The 15,530-nt window shown below is 42.9% G+C and overlaps 1 protein-coding gene across 1 annotated transcript; it reads left to right on the top strand.

Moving 5' to 3' along the window:
• The first annotated feature begins 2,998 nt into the window (after positions 1-2,998).
• On the top strand, positions 2,999-7,521 carry LOC149091582 (uncharacterized). The gene is made up of 3 exons (XM_089259268.1): positions 2,999-3,255; positions 3,359-3,553; positions 7,323-7,521. The coding sequence occupies exons 1-3, from the start codon at positions 2,999-3,001 to the stop codon at positions 7,519-7,521; spliced, it is 651 nt and encodes a 216-aa protein (XP_089115394.1).
• Positions 7,522-15,530: the final 8,009 nt, after the last annotated feature.

Here is a 15,530-nt window from a genome sequence, read left to right on the forward strand (position 1 = left end):
ACATTCTACGACATTATCAACCTTTGTTGGAAACCGCGTTTCTGACATACAAGAAGCCACACCGGACTGCCATTGGAGACACGTTCCAACTCAATTAAATCCCGCCGATCTGGTCTCGCGGGGATGTACACCCATGGAATTGAACGAATCAATCTGGTTTATGGGGCCGGCGTATCTGAAGCAGAGCTCAAACGCTTGGCCAAATACCAGATCTTTTCAAGGCTACGAAGGATAACAACTATCTACTCGACATACTCAGAAGCATAAGTTCGCATCGTTGTTGCTTGCGAATTGTTGCTTGGATGCTGAGGTTTACACACGCGCTTCGCAAACCCGTTGAGCTGTCTACGCCCTCGCCATCACCACAGGAGATACAGCGTGCATTTAATTGCAATATTTGGAATCTGCAGCAGCAACACTTCGCAGATGAAATTCACGCTTTGAATAAAAACAAGTAAGAAGACTCTAGTCGAGACTGCTCGACTCGGAGATACCCTGAACCCTCCAAGCTGATATGCTAATCATTCTGCACTTCTTTTATGCACGTACACATACATACACATGCATCCACCCTCACAAGCCCGCGCTCTGCTAATTGCGCAGTAAGCAGCGACTGCGCTTGGGCTGCGCTGCAGTGTGAGAATTTACTTGGTGAATAACTTCTTTTGTAAATATCCGATCTTAATGAAATTTTCAGGTACTCTAGTACTCTAGTCTCTAGTACTTTTTTACAAATTGGGGTCGAAGGGGGCGTGGTATTCAAAATCTGTTGATTACAAAATGTTTGTATTTATCATATGTATATACACAGTAAATCTGAAGTCTCCACGTACTAATAGTACTCCGATGAGGCTCAAAAAACAAAATCAATTTTTCGATTATTCTCGATAAAAAAGTTACCGGATGAGTTATCGAAAAAATAAACCAAACTCGTACTGCGGTATACACGAGTGTGCACACAAAATTTTCTCTCTAGCTCTTATATCTTCTGAGATCTCGACGTTCACACGGACAGACGGACGGACGGACAGACGGACAGGGCTATATCGACTCAGCTCGTCGTGCTGATCAAGAATATATATACTTTGTGGGGTCTGCCACGCCTCCTTCTGCTTGTTACATACTTTTAACAAAACCATTATACCCTGATTTCCCATTTTCAATGGGTTCAGGGTATAACAAGAAAGAAAGCTCTAGTCGAGACTGCTCGACTACGAGATCCCCCGAACCCTACAAGCAACTGATATTTCAATAATAGTTAGCACACACACACGCACACTCACACACACACACGCATACAAACAAACACACTCGCACACACACACTCACATACATACATACATACACATACATATACAGCCAATTGCGCTTGGGTTGCGCTGCAGTGTTGGCGATATTATGAGAATTTATTTGTTGAATAATTTAATTTCTAGACGTACGATCGTAATGAAACTTTCAGAACGTAATCATAATGTTAAAATGTATGTGTATACCGAAGCACAAGTCTCTAGTATTTGATATACGACTTTTACAATGACGAGGGTGAGGGGGTGGATTTAGGGGTGGGGGGTAAATTTTAACAAAAACCGAAATTGTATGACATGCGTCTTAATATACATTTTCAATTTGGAGACTCTAGCTTGAAAGATGTAGGAATGAGTTATCGTTTTTTAGTGATAAACTCGATATGCGCGCGATATATACGGACATTTTAAAAAAAAGTTGAAGTCTCTAGCTCTTATATCTTCTGAGATCGACGCGTTCATACATACGGACAGACGGACGGACGGACAGACAGACGGACAGGGCCAAATCGACTCAGCTTGTCGCCCTGATCAAGAATATATATACTTTGTGGGGTCTGCCACGCCTCCTTCTGCCTGTTACATACTTTTAACAAAACCATTATACCCTGATTTCCCATTTTCAATGGGTTCAGGGTATAACAAGTAAGAAAGCTCTAGTCGAGACTGCTCGACTACGAGATCCCCTGACCCCTGCAAGCAACTGATATTTCAATAATAATTAGCAAACACACACGCACACACACACGCATCCATTAAAATACACGCACACACACACGCATACAAACAAACACACGCACACACATACACATACAAACAAACACACGCATACACACACACACACACTCACATATACAGGCGATTGCGCTTGGGTTGCGCTGCAGTGTTGGCAATATTTGGAAAACTTATTTGTTGAATAATCTCATTTCTAGACGTACGATCGTAATGAAACTTTCACAAAGTAATCATGATGTTTAAATGTATGTGTATACCAAAGCACAGGTTTCTAGTATTTGATATACAACTTTTACAAAGATGAGGATGAGGGGGTGGATTTAGGGGTGGGGGGTAAATTTTAACAAAAACCGAAATTGTATAAAATACGTCTTAATATATATTTAAAATTTGGACACTCTAGCTATAATGATGTAGGAGATATAATTTTTTAACTGACTTTCGATAAGGTTTTTTATCGATAAAAAATATCGGAATGAGTTATCGTTTTTTAGTGATAAACTCGATATGCGCGCGATATATACGGACATTTTAAAAAAAAGTTGAAGTCTCTAGCTCTTATATCTTCTGAGATCGACGCGTTCATACATACGGACAGACGGACGGACGGACAGACAGACGGACAGGGCCAAATCGACTCAGCTTGTCGCCCTGATCAAGAATATATATACTTTGTGGGGTCTGCCACGCCTCCTTCTGCCTGTTACATACATTTCAACAAAACCATTATACCCTGATTTCCCATTTTCAATGGGTTCAGGGTATAAAAAGGCAAATATCAAGTCACATTAAATTTCTAAATCCGTTTTTGCAGATTACAGACGGATACCTACTATTGAAGGTTGGCGGCTGTCTCGAATTGGCAAATGCAGCAGGGGTTCAGAAATATCCAATCCTACTTCCTGTAAAGATGACATCGTTCGTCATTACGTGCAGTTTTTTTATTGCAACAGTAACTGATGGGAAATCTGCCTGTAGAGCGCTTGACTCCCTCGAGACCTTTCGCTCACTGTGGAGTTGGCTTTTGTGGACCTGTCAACGTCTACCTCCGCATTCAGGGCAAAGTTCCTCGTAAGGCCTACATTGCCATATTTGTTTGCTTCGCCACCAAGGCTGTGTATATCGAGGTGGTATCTCACTTCTCAACGGATGCTTTCTTGGCCGCGTTGAGGCGCATGATTGCACGACGAGGATTGCCGGTGGATATTTCACTGGAGCAAGCAATCAATTAAAGGAACTACGAACTTACTTCTTTAAGCAGGAAAATCAACAATCAATTATTAGTTTTTGCACTAATGAGTTCGTTTCATCCCACCCAGAGCACCACACTTTGGCGGCCTCTGGGAGGCGGCAGTTAAAAGCGCCAAGGGACTCATGACGCGCAGCCTTATGAATTCCCGCTGCACAGCGGAAGTAGAAGCCATCCTCAACTCACGTCCGCTCACCCCACAATCATCAGATCCAAGCGTCTTGGGTGCTCTGACACCTGGTCACTTCCTAATTGGAGACTCCTTGTGAGCATTGCCTGAACACAAAATAGAAGACGAACAGCTGAAATCTTTGGATCGCTGGCGATTGATAACTGGTATCAAACAATATTTTTGGCGACGCTGGTTAGCAGATTACTTCAATGAGCTGAACGTACGCTACAAGTGGACCAAGCCATCACCCAATATATCTATCGGGGACATGGTTCTCGTACATGAAGACAACATAGCTTCTCAGAAGTGGATAATGGGTCGCATTACAGCTACAATTCCTGGTCGAGATCAACGAGTACGAGTTGTAGATGTCCGCACTACAAAGGGCATAATCCGGAGACCAATTCACAAAATAGCGATTCTCTCTGTCTCTTGAAAGACTGCATCATTCAATGGGGCCGTGATGTTGGGCCAAATTCACTCATCTTTATTGTTTAGCTTGTATTTAATACCTATATTTTTATACCCTGAACCCATTGAAAATGGGTCAGGACGACAAGCTGAGTCGATTTGGCCCTGTCCGTCTGTCTGTCCCTCCGTCCGTCCGACCGTCCGTCCGTATGTATGAACGCGTCGATTTCAGAAGATATAAGAGCTAGAGACTTCAACTTTTTTTTAAAATGTCCGTATATATCACGCGCAGATCGAGTTTATCACTAAAAAACGATAACTCATTCCGATATTTTGTTATCGATAAAAAACCTTATCGAAGATCACTTAAATAATTATATCTCCTACATCTTTCAAGCTAGAGTCCCCAAATTTAAAATGTATATTAATATGAATTTTATACAATTTCGGTTTTTGTTAAAATTTACCCCCCACACCTAAATCCACCCCCTCACCATCATCTTTGTAAAAGTCGTATATCAATTACTAGAGACTTGAGCTTCGGTATACACATACATTTTAACATTATGATTACGTTCTGAAAGTTTCATTACGATCGTACGTCTAGAAATTAAATTATTCAACAAATAAGTTTTCATTATATTGCCAACACTGCAGCGCAACCCAAGCGCAATCGCCTGTATATGTGAGTGTGTGTATGCGTGTGTTTGTTTGTATGCGTGTGTGTGTGCGTGTATTTGTATGTATGCGTGTGTGTGCGTGTGTGTTTGCTAATTATTTTTGAAATATCAGTTGCTTGTAGGGTTCAGGGGATCTCGTAGTCGAGCAGTCTCGACTAGAGCTTTCTTACTTGTTATACCCTGAACCCATTGAAAATGGGAAATCAGGGTATAATGGTTTTGTTAAAAGTATGTAACAGGCAGAAGGAGGCGTGGCAGACCCCACAAAGTATATATATTCTTGATCAGGGCGACAAGTTGAGTCGATTTGGCCCTGTCCGTCTGTCTGTCCGTCCGTCCGTCCGTCCGTCCGTCCGTATGTATGAACGCGTCGATTTCAGAAGATATAAGAGCTAGAGACTTCAACTTTTTTTTAAAATGTCCGTATATATCACGCGCATATCGAGTTTATGAATAAAAAACGATAACTCATTCCGATACTTTTTTATCGATAAAAAACCTTATCGAAGATCACTTAAAAAATTATATCTCCTACATCTTTCAAGCTAGAGTCTCCAAATTTAAAATGTATATAAAGATGTATTTTATACAATTTCGGTTTTTGGTAAAATTTACCCCCCACCCCTAAATCCACCCCCTCACCCTCATCTTTGTAAAAGTCGTATATCAAATACTAGAGACTTGTGCTTCGGTATACACATACATTTCAACATTATGATTACTTTCTGAAAGTTTCAGTACGATCGTACGTCTAGAAATTTAATTATTCAACAAATAAGTTCTTCTAATATTTCCAACACTACAGCGCAACCCAAGCGCAATCGCCTGTATATGTGAGTGTGTGTATATGCGTGTGTTTGTTTGTATGCGTGTGTGTGCGTGTGTTTGTTTGTATGTGTGTGTGTGTGTGTGCGTGTGGGTTTGCTAATTATTATTGAAATATCAGTTGCTTGTAGTGTTCAGGGGATCTCGTAGTCGAGCTGTCTCGACTAGAGCTTTCTTACTTGTTATATTTGGGTTCACCCTAAGTACTTGCTTCTCTTGCATTGTAAAACTCTCATTACTTGCATTAATTCGCTCAGCTCTAAGCAAGCTGAGCTTGCTCATACCTTTGTAATTTAGTCTATATCAAGAACTCTACGAATAAACGTTGCGCCTACGACGCGCTGGAACAGCACCCCCTTACTCTGAAACTCATGTTAGACAGAAAAACGCTTCTGATCTTACAATGATATTTATCCAATATAAATTTAGTTCCAGAATCCATAAATTAGCATAAAGAAGGCCATCGATATTCATTTAGTATTCACTTGTGGTTATGAGAATACATCCAACATCGTAAGCGTATCTATTTCATTCCCTCTGGATATACCACATAAAATGCTGTGGATGCTATGGGTGCTAAGGAAGTTAAGGATGTTAAAAAAGGATTATAACAATATAATTAAATGTGAATTTTTCCTTTTTTCTCCTATTTTCTTAAGTGTGATTTATGAAGAATTTTTCCAATTTTTGTTTTGATTGTCACATTGCGGTTTTCTTTAACTTCGTCTTTTGCAAATCTTATTTTGTCCTTAGTCTTAATTTGATTGTTTCTTATATATTTATTTATTTCTTAAAGCTATTGACAAAAACGAGAGTCAAATTAAATTAAAAAAAAAAAAAAGAAAAAGCCTAAGCAAAGTACAAGATATAATAACAAAAGTAACACAGACCCTATGGGGGTATTTTATTTGCCAGTCCGACCAGCTATGCCCACGTCTCACAGCCAAATATGGTCAGTGAAACTAATGATGCTATAAAAAGAAGTGTTAGTAGGAACCTAGAAAAAATATTAATTATTATAAAATGTAGATTTATTAACAACATATAATATAATAAATATTTCTTAAAATAAAAACAAAAATATTAATATCGGAATGAGTTATCGTTTTTTAGTGATAAACTCGATATGCGAGTGATATATACGGACATTTTAAAAAAAAGTTGAAGTCTCTAGCTCTTGTATCTTCTGAAATCGACGCGTTCAAACATACGGACAGACGGACGGACGGACGGACGGACAGACAGACGGATAGGGCTAAATCGACTCAGCTCGTCGCCCTGATCAAGAATATATATACTTTGTGGGGTCTGCCACGCATCCTTCTGCCTGTTACATACATTTCAACAAAACCATTATACCCTGATTTCCCATTTTCAATGGGTTCAGGGTATAAAAAGGCAAATATCAAGTCACATTAAATTTCTAAATCCGTTTTTGCAGATTACAGACGGATACCTAATATTGAAGGTTGGCGGCTGTCTCGAATTGGCAAATGCAGCAGGGGTTCAGAAATATCCAATCCTACTTCCTGTAAAGATGACATCGTTCGTCATTACGTGCAGTTTTTTTATTGCAACAGTAACTGATGGGAAATCTGCCTGTAGAGCGCTTGACTCCCTCGAGACCTTTCGCTCACTGTGGAGTTGGCTTTTGTGGACCTGTCAACGTCTACCTCCGCATTCAGGGCAAAGTTCCTCGTAAGGCCTACATTGCCATATTTGTTTGCTTCGCCACCAAGGCTGTGTATATCGAGGTGGTATCTCACTTCTCAACGGATGCTTTCTTGGCCGCGTTGAGGCGCATGATTGCACGACGAGGATTGCCGGTGGATATTTCACTGGAGCAAGCAATCAATTAAAGGAACTACGAACTTACTTCTTTAAGCAGGAAAATCAACAATCAATTATTAGTTTTTGCACTAATGAGTTCGTTTCATCCCACCCAGAGCACCACACTTTGGCGGCCTCTGGGAGGCGGCAGTTAAAAGCGCCAAGGGACTCATGACGCGCAGCCTTATGAATTCCCGCTGCACAGCGGAAGTAGAAGCCATCCTCAACTCACGTCCGCTCACCCCACAATCATCAGATCCAAGCGTCTTGGGTGCTCTGACACCTGGTCACTTCCTAATTGGAGACTCCTTGTGAGCATTGCCTGAACACAAAATAGAAGACGAACAGCTGAAATCTTTGGATCGCTGGCGATTGATAACTGGTATCAAACAATATTTTTGGCGACGCTGGTTAACAGATTACTTCAATGAGCTGAACGTACGCTACAAGTGGACCAAGCCATCACCCAATATATCTATCGGGGACATGGTTCTCGTACATGAAGACAACATAGCTTCTCAGAAGTGGATAATGGGTCGCATTACAGCTACAATTCCTGGTCGAGATCAACGAGTACGAGTTGTAGATGTCCGCACTACAAAGGGCATAATCCGGAGACCAATTCACAAAATAGCGATTCTCTCTGTCTCTTGAAAGACTGCATCATTCAATGGGGCCGTGATGTTGGGCCAAATTCACTCATCTTTATTGTTTAGCTTGTATTTAATACCTATATTTTTATACCCTGAACCCATTGAAAATGGGTCAGGACGACAAGCTGAGTCGATTTGGCCCTGTCCGTCTGTCTGTCCCTCCGTCCGTCCGACCGTCCGTCCGTATGTATGAACGCGTCGATTTCAGAAGATATAAGAGCTAGAGACTTCAACTTTTTTTTAAAATGTCCGTATATATCACGCGCAGATCGAGTTTATCACTAAAAAACGATAACTCATTCCGATATTTTGTTATCGATAAAAAACCTTATCGAAGATCACTTAAATAATTATATCTCCTACATCTTTCAAGCTAGAGTCCCCAAATTTAAAATGTATATTAATATGAATTTTATACAATTTCGGTTTTTGTTAAAATTTACCCCCCACACCTAAATCCACCCCCTCACCATCATCTTTGTAAAAGTCGTATATCAATTACTAGAGACTTGAGCTTCGGTATACACATACATTTTAACATTATGATTACGTTCTGAAAGTTTCATTACGATCGTACGTCTAGAAATTAAATTATTCAACAAATAAGTTTTCATTATATTGCCAACACTGCAGCGCAACCCAAGCGCAATCGCCTGTATATGTGAGTGTGTGTATGCGTGTGTTTGTTTGTATGCGTGTGTGTGTGCGTGTATTTGTATGTATGCGTGTGTGTGCGTGTGTGTTTGCTAATTATTTTTGAAATATCAGTTGCTTGTAGGGTTCAGGGGATCTCGTAGTCGAGCAGTCTCGACTAGAGCTTTCTTACTTGTTATACCCTGAACCCATTGAAAATGGGAAATCAGGGTATAATGGTTTTGTTAAAAGTATGTAACAGGCAGAAGGAGGCGTGGCAGACCCCACAAAGTATATATATTCTTGATCAGGGCGACAAGTTGAGTCGATTTGGCCCTGTCCGTCTGTCTGTCCGTCCGTCCGTCCGTCCGTCCGTCCGTATGTATGAACGCGTCGATTTCAGAAGATATAAGAGCTAGAGACTTCAACTTTTTTTTAAAATGTCCGTATATATCACGCGCATATCGAGTTTATGAATAAAAAACGATAACTCATTCCGATACTTTTTTATCGATAAAAAACCTTATCGAAGATCACTTAAAAAATTATATCTCCTACATCTTTCAAGCTAGAGTCTCCAAATTTAAAATGTATATAAAGATGTATTTTATACAATTTCGGTTTTTGGTAAAATTTACCCCCCACCCCTAAATCCACCCCCTCACCCTCATCTTTGTAAAAGTCGTATATCAAATACTAGAGACTTGTGCTTCGGTATACACATACATTTCAACATTATGATTACTTTCTGAAAGTTTCAGTACGATCGTACGTCTAGAAATTTAATTATTCAACAAATAAGTTCTTCTAATATTTCCAACACTACAGCGCAACCCAAGCGCAATCGTATATGTGAGTGTGTGTATATGCGTGTGTTTGTTTGTATGCGTGTGTGTGCGTGTGTTTGTTTGTATGTTTTTTTTTTTTTTTTTTTTTTTTTTTTTTTTTTTTTTATATTCGTTTATTAACAATTTTAATATTACAAGGTGCAAGTTGCGTGGTGGCTAGGATAGTGCGCGATGCTTGCGGGACGGCCGTAAAGCATTGCTTCGCAAGCACTGTGCGCTACCTTAGCCTGGGACAGCTCGACTTCTCATTCGCTCGACTCTGCGGAGCTCCATCATCACTGTGGCCGCGAAGGTGCTTGTTTGTTCCCAAGCTTCCTCCGATTCCAGCATGGTGTTGACAATGTTGTCCGCTCTGATGGAGCGGCCCACTGCCTCTTCCAGACGACGCCTCTCCTCCAGGAACCGTCCACATTCGAAAAGAATGTGGTTGGCGTCTTCCACGTGCCCTCGATCGCACCAGGGGCACTCGTCAGATTCCTCGTGGCCGAAGCGCTTCAGATAGCTCCGAAAGCATCCATGTCCCGAGAGGATCTGCGTAAGGTAGAAGTTTACCTCGCCGTGCTTGCGGTTGACCCATGGTTCAAGCTCCGGGATGAGCTTGTGCGTCCACCGCCCTTTAGCTGAGCTATTCCACTTCCTTTGCCATCGTGCAATGCTGTTCGCCCTGATAGCGTTGGGTCGGGCAGGCGCGTGCGAATTTCGCTCCACGGCTTCGGCGACCAAGTACTCCAGCGGTACCATACCAGCTATGACGAGCGCCGCGTCATCGGAGATAGTCCTGAAAGCGCAGCTGACTCTGATTGCGCTCAGTCTATAGATCGCGCAAATGCCCCGGCTGTAGCTCGGCGTTGCCATCGCTCTTGCCCATATGGGCGCAGCGTAGAGGATGACGGACCTAATGACGCTCATTAGAAGGAGACGTCGTTGCTGTTTAGGTCCCCGCGTGTTAAGCATAATTCTCGAGAGAGCTCTACAAGAATCAGCTGCCTTTTTTTGCACATACTCTAAGTGCTCGCGGAAAGTTAATCTTGTGTCTATCATGACACCAAGATACTTTATCGCCCTCTTTGACGCAATGGTGACGCTGCCGATCTTTATATTGGCAGTTTCCACTCTTTTGCGACTGCTGACTAGGACAACTTCAGTTTTGTGTGCCGCTAGCTCGAGCCCAGCTCCAGTCAACCAGCTTCGTATGCGATTGATACTTTCGCTGCACATATCCTCTGTATCTTTGAGTTCCTTTCCTATGGCTACGACAGCTACATCATCAGCAAAGCCGATGGTGTGCGCACCTGTTGGTAGTTCCAAGCGCAGTACGCCGTCGTACATGATATTCCATAGGAGAGGCCCCAGCACTGAGCCTTGGGGTACTCCAGCTGACACTGTATGAGTTTGGGGACCCTCACTCGTATTGTATACCAGTGTTCTTCCTCTGAAGTAACTCTTTATTGTTTCTTTAAGATATTTAGGGATATTATATTGTGACAGCGCATTCAGTATCATATCCCAACTAGCTGTATTGAAGGCATTCTTTACGTCCAGGGTCGCAATAATGCAGTATTGCTTCGTCCCATGCTTCCATCTTGTGCCATGAATGGCGGAGGTGGCCAGACCAACAACTTTGTTTAGCGCATCCGTTGTTGACCGGGCCTTCCGGAATCCAAATTGATTTGGTGACAGGCCTCCGGCGCTAGTAATCGCAGTCTCCAGTCTGGAGCAGATCAATTTCTCAAACACCTTTCCCATGGTGTCTAAGAGGCAGATCGGTCTGTATGAGGATGGCTCATCTGGTGGTTTGCCAGCCTTGGGTAGCAACACCAGGTTCTGGGCTTTCCATTTTGCCGGGAACGTCTCTTGTATTAAACATTCGTTGAATAATTCAGCGAACGTATTAGGGTGCAAGGCGAGGGCTAGCTTTAGCGCACGATTCGGGATCCCGTCCGGCCCTGGAGCAGTGTTGGTTCTAAGACCCCGGAGAGTTAATATAATTTCTTCCTCTGTGACTAAAACAATTTCAGTGCTCATTGAGCCCTGATCAGCAGACTCGGACCGAGGGGCGTGAATGGAGCTTAAACTTTCTGGAAAGAGCGTTTCCACAATCGTTTTAAGCTCCAGACGATCCGTAGGCTGCACCTGTCTACCTGCGTATAGTCTTTTAACTACTATCTTATATGCCCTGCCCCAAGGGTCATATTCGGCTGAGTCGCACAACTCTAAAAAACATTCTCTTTTGCTTGCCCGAATGGCCCTCTTCAACTGTCTTCTAGCTGCCTGGTAAGCTAATTGTTTTTCTAAAAACGTAGACCTACCGCGAGCCCGTTGGTAGCTTCTTCTCGCCTGGATGCATTTGCGGCGAATGTCACCTATTTGTGCATTCCACCAATACGTAGGCTCTTGTTGTCGCGTGAACTGCTTGCGGCGTAGCATACTGCTATTGCAGGCACTCTGTATTTGGGCTACCATTTGGCATGCTCTGGCCTCAGCATTACCAATTGTGCCCAGAGACTGAATGGCCTCAGAAAAGACCGCGGGATCAAAAGTATCTAGCCGATACGACTCCCTCCACAAGGGTGACGCCCTGGCAGGTGGCTCACCTAATGTGAATAGAAGTGCCGTATGATCGCTGCCCGTATAGCTATCGCAATGGCTCCATGTTGCTCCCCGAAAGAGGGATGAAGTGACAAAAGTAATGTCGACGACAGATCCGTATCCCGCCCGACTGAAGGTGTGCTCGTGCCCAGTGTTGAGCAGTGCAACATCTAGTGTTGCGAAGATCTCCAGTAGGATACGACCTCTGGCATTTGTTGTGAGGCTACCCCATTCTAACGCCCAGGAGTTAAAATCTCCAGCTATAATGGCCTTCCGACCCCTAGCATCCTCGGCAAGCTCGTCGAGCACCGTCGTGAATTCACTGAGCTGCATGCTGGGGGCCAGATAGCAACTGTAAAGCCATAAGTTGCCATATCGGCCGCGTACGAACCCATTGAATGACTTAACATTCGAAAGTACGTTCGTTGAGTTGCCGCATACCCACAACGCAGCTTTGCCATTAACGTCAGTTGACCATGTCCTAGGGCAGCTGGTTATACAGTGGTGGGGCTCACTGAGAAAAGCTACGTCTATACATTTTTCCCTAACGGTCTGCTCAAGAAGGTCTTGGGCAGCAATACAATGATTTAGGTTAAGCTGCAAGAACCTTAACATTTCATTTTACGAGCAGCTTCACGGTAAGATGGGCATTTGAAGCTGCCTGCTGAATGGTCCGTCTGCTTTTCACCTTTCCGGATGCAGAGGCTACATTTTGGTGGCTTGGTGCATGCTTTTGCACTGTGACCCATCTCTCCACACCTGAAACAGGCGCCCTTTAGGTCACAGTCGCTGCGACAGTTTGCTGCCATATGACCGTAATCGAGGCACTTGAAACAGCGTTTAGGCTGCTCCACGGCTCGAATACGGCATACTACCCATCCTATTCTAATTTTGGACAGCTCGAGCAGAGTTTTAGCTTTCCCAATTGGAAGAGCAACCGTAGCTCTTTGCTGTCCACCAAAAGCTGGCCGAAGCGATTTGATAGCCCCAATGGGGAGTGAGCTATCCTTCAACTCCACCCTGATTGCCTCCAAGATCTCCTCTTTACTTGCTAACTCATCTAGGTCGCGAATCTAAATTTGAGCCGATTCGGTAAGTGTTTTAACTACCGCTCGGTCACCCAAGGCTTTGCCTACAGCTTCGTGCAGAGCCTCAGCGCTATGCTCCGGCTTCCTACTCAGTTGCAACAAAAGGTCCCCCTTAGCGGTCTTCCTAATACCTTGGACGTCGCCGCTCAGATGCTTTAAATTTGGGTCGCTCTTGACCACGCGAAGCATGTCCGCATAGCTGCAACCACCTACACCTGAAACCGCGATGGCGTCGCTTCTAGAACGTTTTTGCAGCGGCTTGCGTCCCTTAACAACCGTCCAGCTGTTCGGATTCGTCTGTCGGCCTACCTGATTGGTTTTAACGGCTGCAGCCCGTAGAACCATTGGCTCTATTGGATTTGCTGCGCTTTTATTGTGCCTCGGCTTTTTCGAGGGAGTTTTCCTCTGCTCAGTGGCAACTTCCCTCGACCGCTTGGGCGTATTACTACCTGCTGTAGCACTAACGCTCGCTGTTTTAGCCTTCTGAGCTACTTCTTTGACCAGCGTGGTCTGCACCTCGCAGTCTTTGACCGGTCGGTTGCAGAACGCTTCGGCCGTCTTGTGGAGACTGACCAGCCTAGCCAGCTCCTCCCTCATGAGTGCATTTATATGCCGCTGCCCCCCAAATAGGGCAGACAAACCCTCTAGCGTAACTCCTATTTGAGCTAACGCTTCTTTTAAAGACTTGGGTGCCTGGCACTCAGCCACTGGAGACTGGTTCGACGGCTGCGGCAACGCCCTCTGTTGTTGCTGTGGCGATCGCTGCAACGAGGAACGGCGCGCGAAAGCTTGCAGCTCCTCCTCCATCATGGCCTCCATATTGCTCCGACTACCACGGCGTGAAGCCTGTAGTGGGCACTGCCTACTAATATAATTTGAGTTTAGAGACCACAGTAACTTAAACTCAACCTAATTACAGCGAGAGCCCGAAAGTATGCACTACTTTTAGTACCTGCTACCTCACACCAGCAGCTGGGTTGCTGTCTTTGCTGAGACTTAGCAACTCACCAAAGTTAGTGAGCAGCTGTTTGTCCGCTGCAATTTCCAGCACTACTATCAGCTGTTAGAGTGAATGCACCTGATTATTTATTATTTGCACAAATGTGACGCCTAATGTGACAAATTATTTCGCGCTTAAAAAGAAAGGGAAGGAGAAAAGCCCTGACGCCAAAAACAGTGACGCTATTGCCCCCCTCTCTTGCACCACCGGATTGTACCACTGGGGTACTCCGCGAAACCGCCGCGAAGTAAGTTTTTATTGTTTTTGTTTTGCCGTCGCTGGGTGCGTCGCGCCCACAGCAACCACGTTGTCTACAGATTTTTCCACTTTCACAGGGAAAAACAAAGATCAAGCTATTGTCCACGGTGGATCGCGATGACATCGACCGTACTCCACGAAAACGCAACTCGACTGTGTGTGTGTGTGTGCGTGTGGGTTTGCTAATTATTATTGAAATATCAGTTGCTTGTAGTGTTCAGGGGATCTCGTAGTCGAGCTGTCTCGACTAGAGCTTTCTTACTTGTTATATTTGGGTTCACCCTAAGTACTTGCTTCTCTTGCATTGTAAAACTCTCATTACTTGCATTAATTCGCTCAGCTCTAAGCAAGCTGAGCTTGCTCATACCTTTGTAATTTAGTCTATATCAAGAACTCTACGAATAAACGTTGCGCCTACGACGCGCTGGAACAGCACCCCCTTACTCTGAAACTCATGTTAGACAGAAAAACGCTTCTGATCTTACAATGATATTTATCCAATATAAATTTAGTTCCAGAATCCATAAATTAGCATAAAGAAGGCCATCGATATTCATTTAGTATTCACTTGTGGTTATGAGAATACATCCAACATCGTAAGCGTATCTATTTCATTCCCTCTGGATATACCACATAAAATGCTGTGGATGCTATGGGTGCTAAGGAAGTTAAGGATGTTAAAAAAGGATTATAACAATATAATTAAATGTGAATTTTTCCTTTTTTCTCCTATTTTCTTAAGTGTGATTTATGAAGAATTTTTCCAATTTTTGTTTTGATTGTCACATTGCGGTTTTCTTTAACTTCGTCTTTTGCAAATCTTATTTTGTCCTTAGTCTTAATTTGATTGTTTCTTATATATTTATTTATTTCTTAAAGCTATTGACAAAAACGAGAGTCAAATTAAATTAAAAAAAAAAATAGAAAAAGCCTAAGCAAAGTACAAGATATAATAACAAAAGTAACACAGACCCTATGGGGGTATTTTACGTCTCACAGCCAAATATGGTCAGTGAAACTAATGATGCTATAAAAAGAAGTGTTAGTAGGAACCTAGAAAAAATATTAATTATTATAAAATGTAGATTTATTAACAACATATAATATAATAAATATTTCTTAAAATAAAAACAAAAATATTAATATCGGAATGAGTTATCGTTTTTTAGTGATAAACTCGATATGCGAGTGATATATACGGACATTTTAAAAAAAAGTTGAAGTCTCTAGCTCTTGTATCTTCTGAAATCGACGC

This window comes from Drosophila navojoa, chromosome 4, assembly GCF_054131105.1.
Source record: "Drosophila navojoa isolate 15081-1374.11 chromosome 4, UAZ_NAV_1.0, whole genome shotgun sequence".
NCBI lineage: Eukaryota > Metazoa > Arthropoda > Insecta > Diptera > Drosophilidae > Drosophila > Drosophila navojoa.

Coding starts and splice junctions, on each gene's coding strand:
- LOC149091582 (XM_089259268.1), top strand. CDS start 2,999: ATGGGAAATCTGCCTGTAGAGCGCTTGACTCCCTCGAGACCTTTCGCT. Junction 3,256..3,358: donor CCGGTGGATATTTCACTGGA/GCAAGCAATCAA, acceptor CATCCCACCCAG/AGCACCACACTTTGGCGGCC. Junction 3,554..7,322: donor TTCCTAATTGGAGACTCCTT/GTGAGCATTGCC, acceptor CATCCCACCCAG/AGCACCACACTTTGGCGGCC.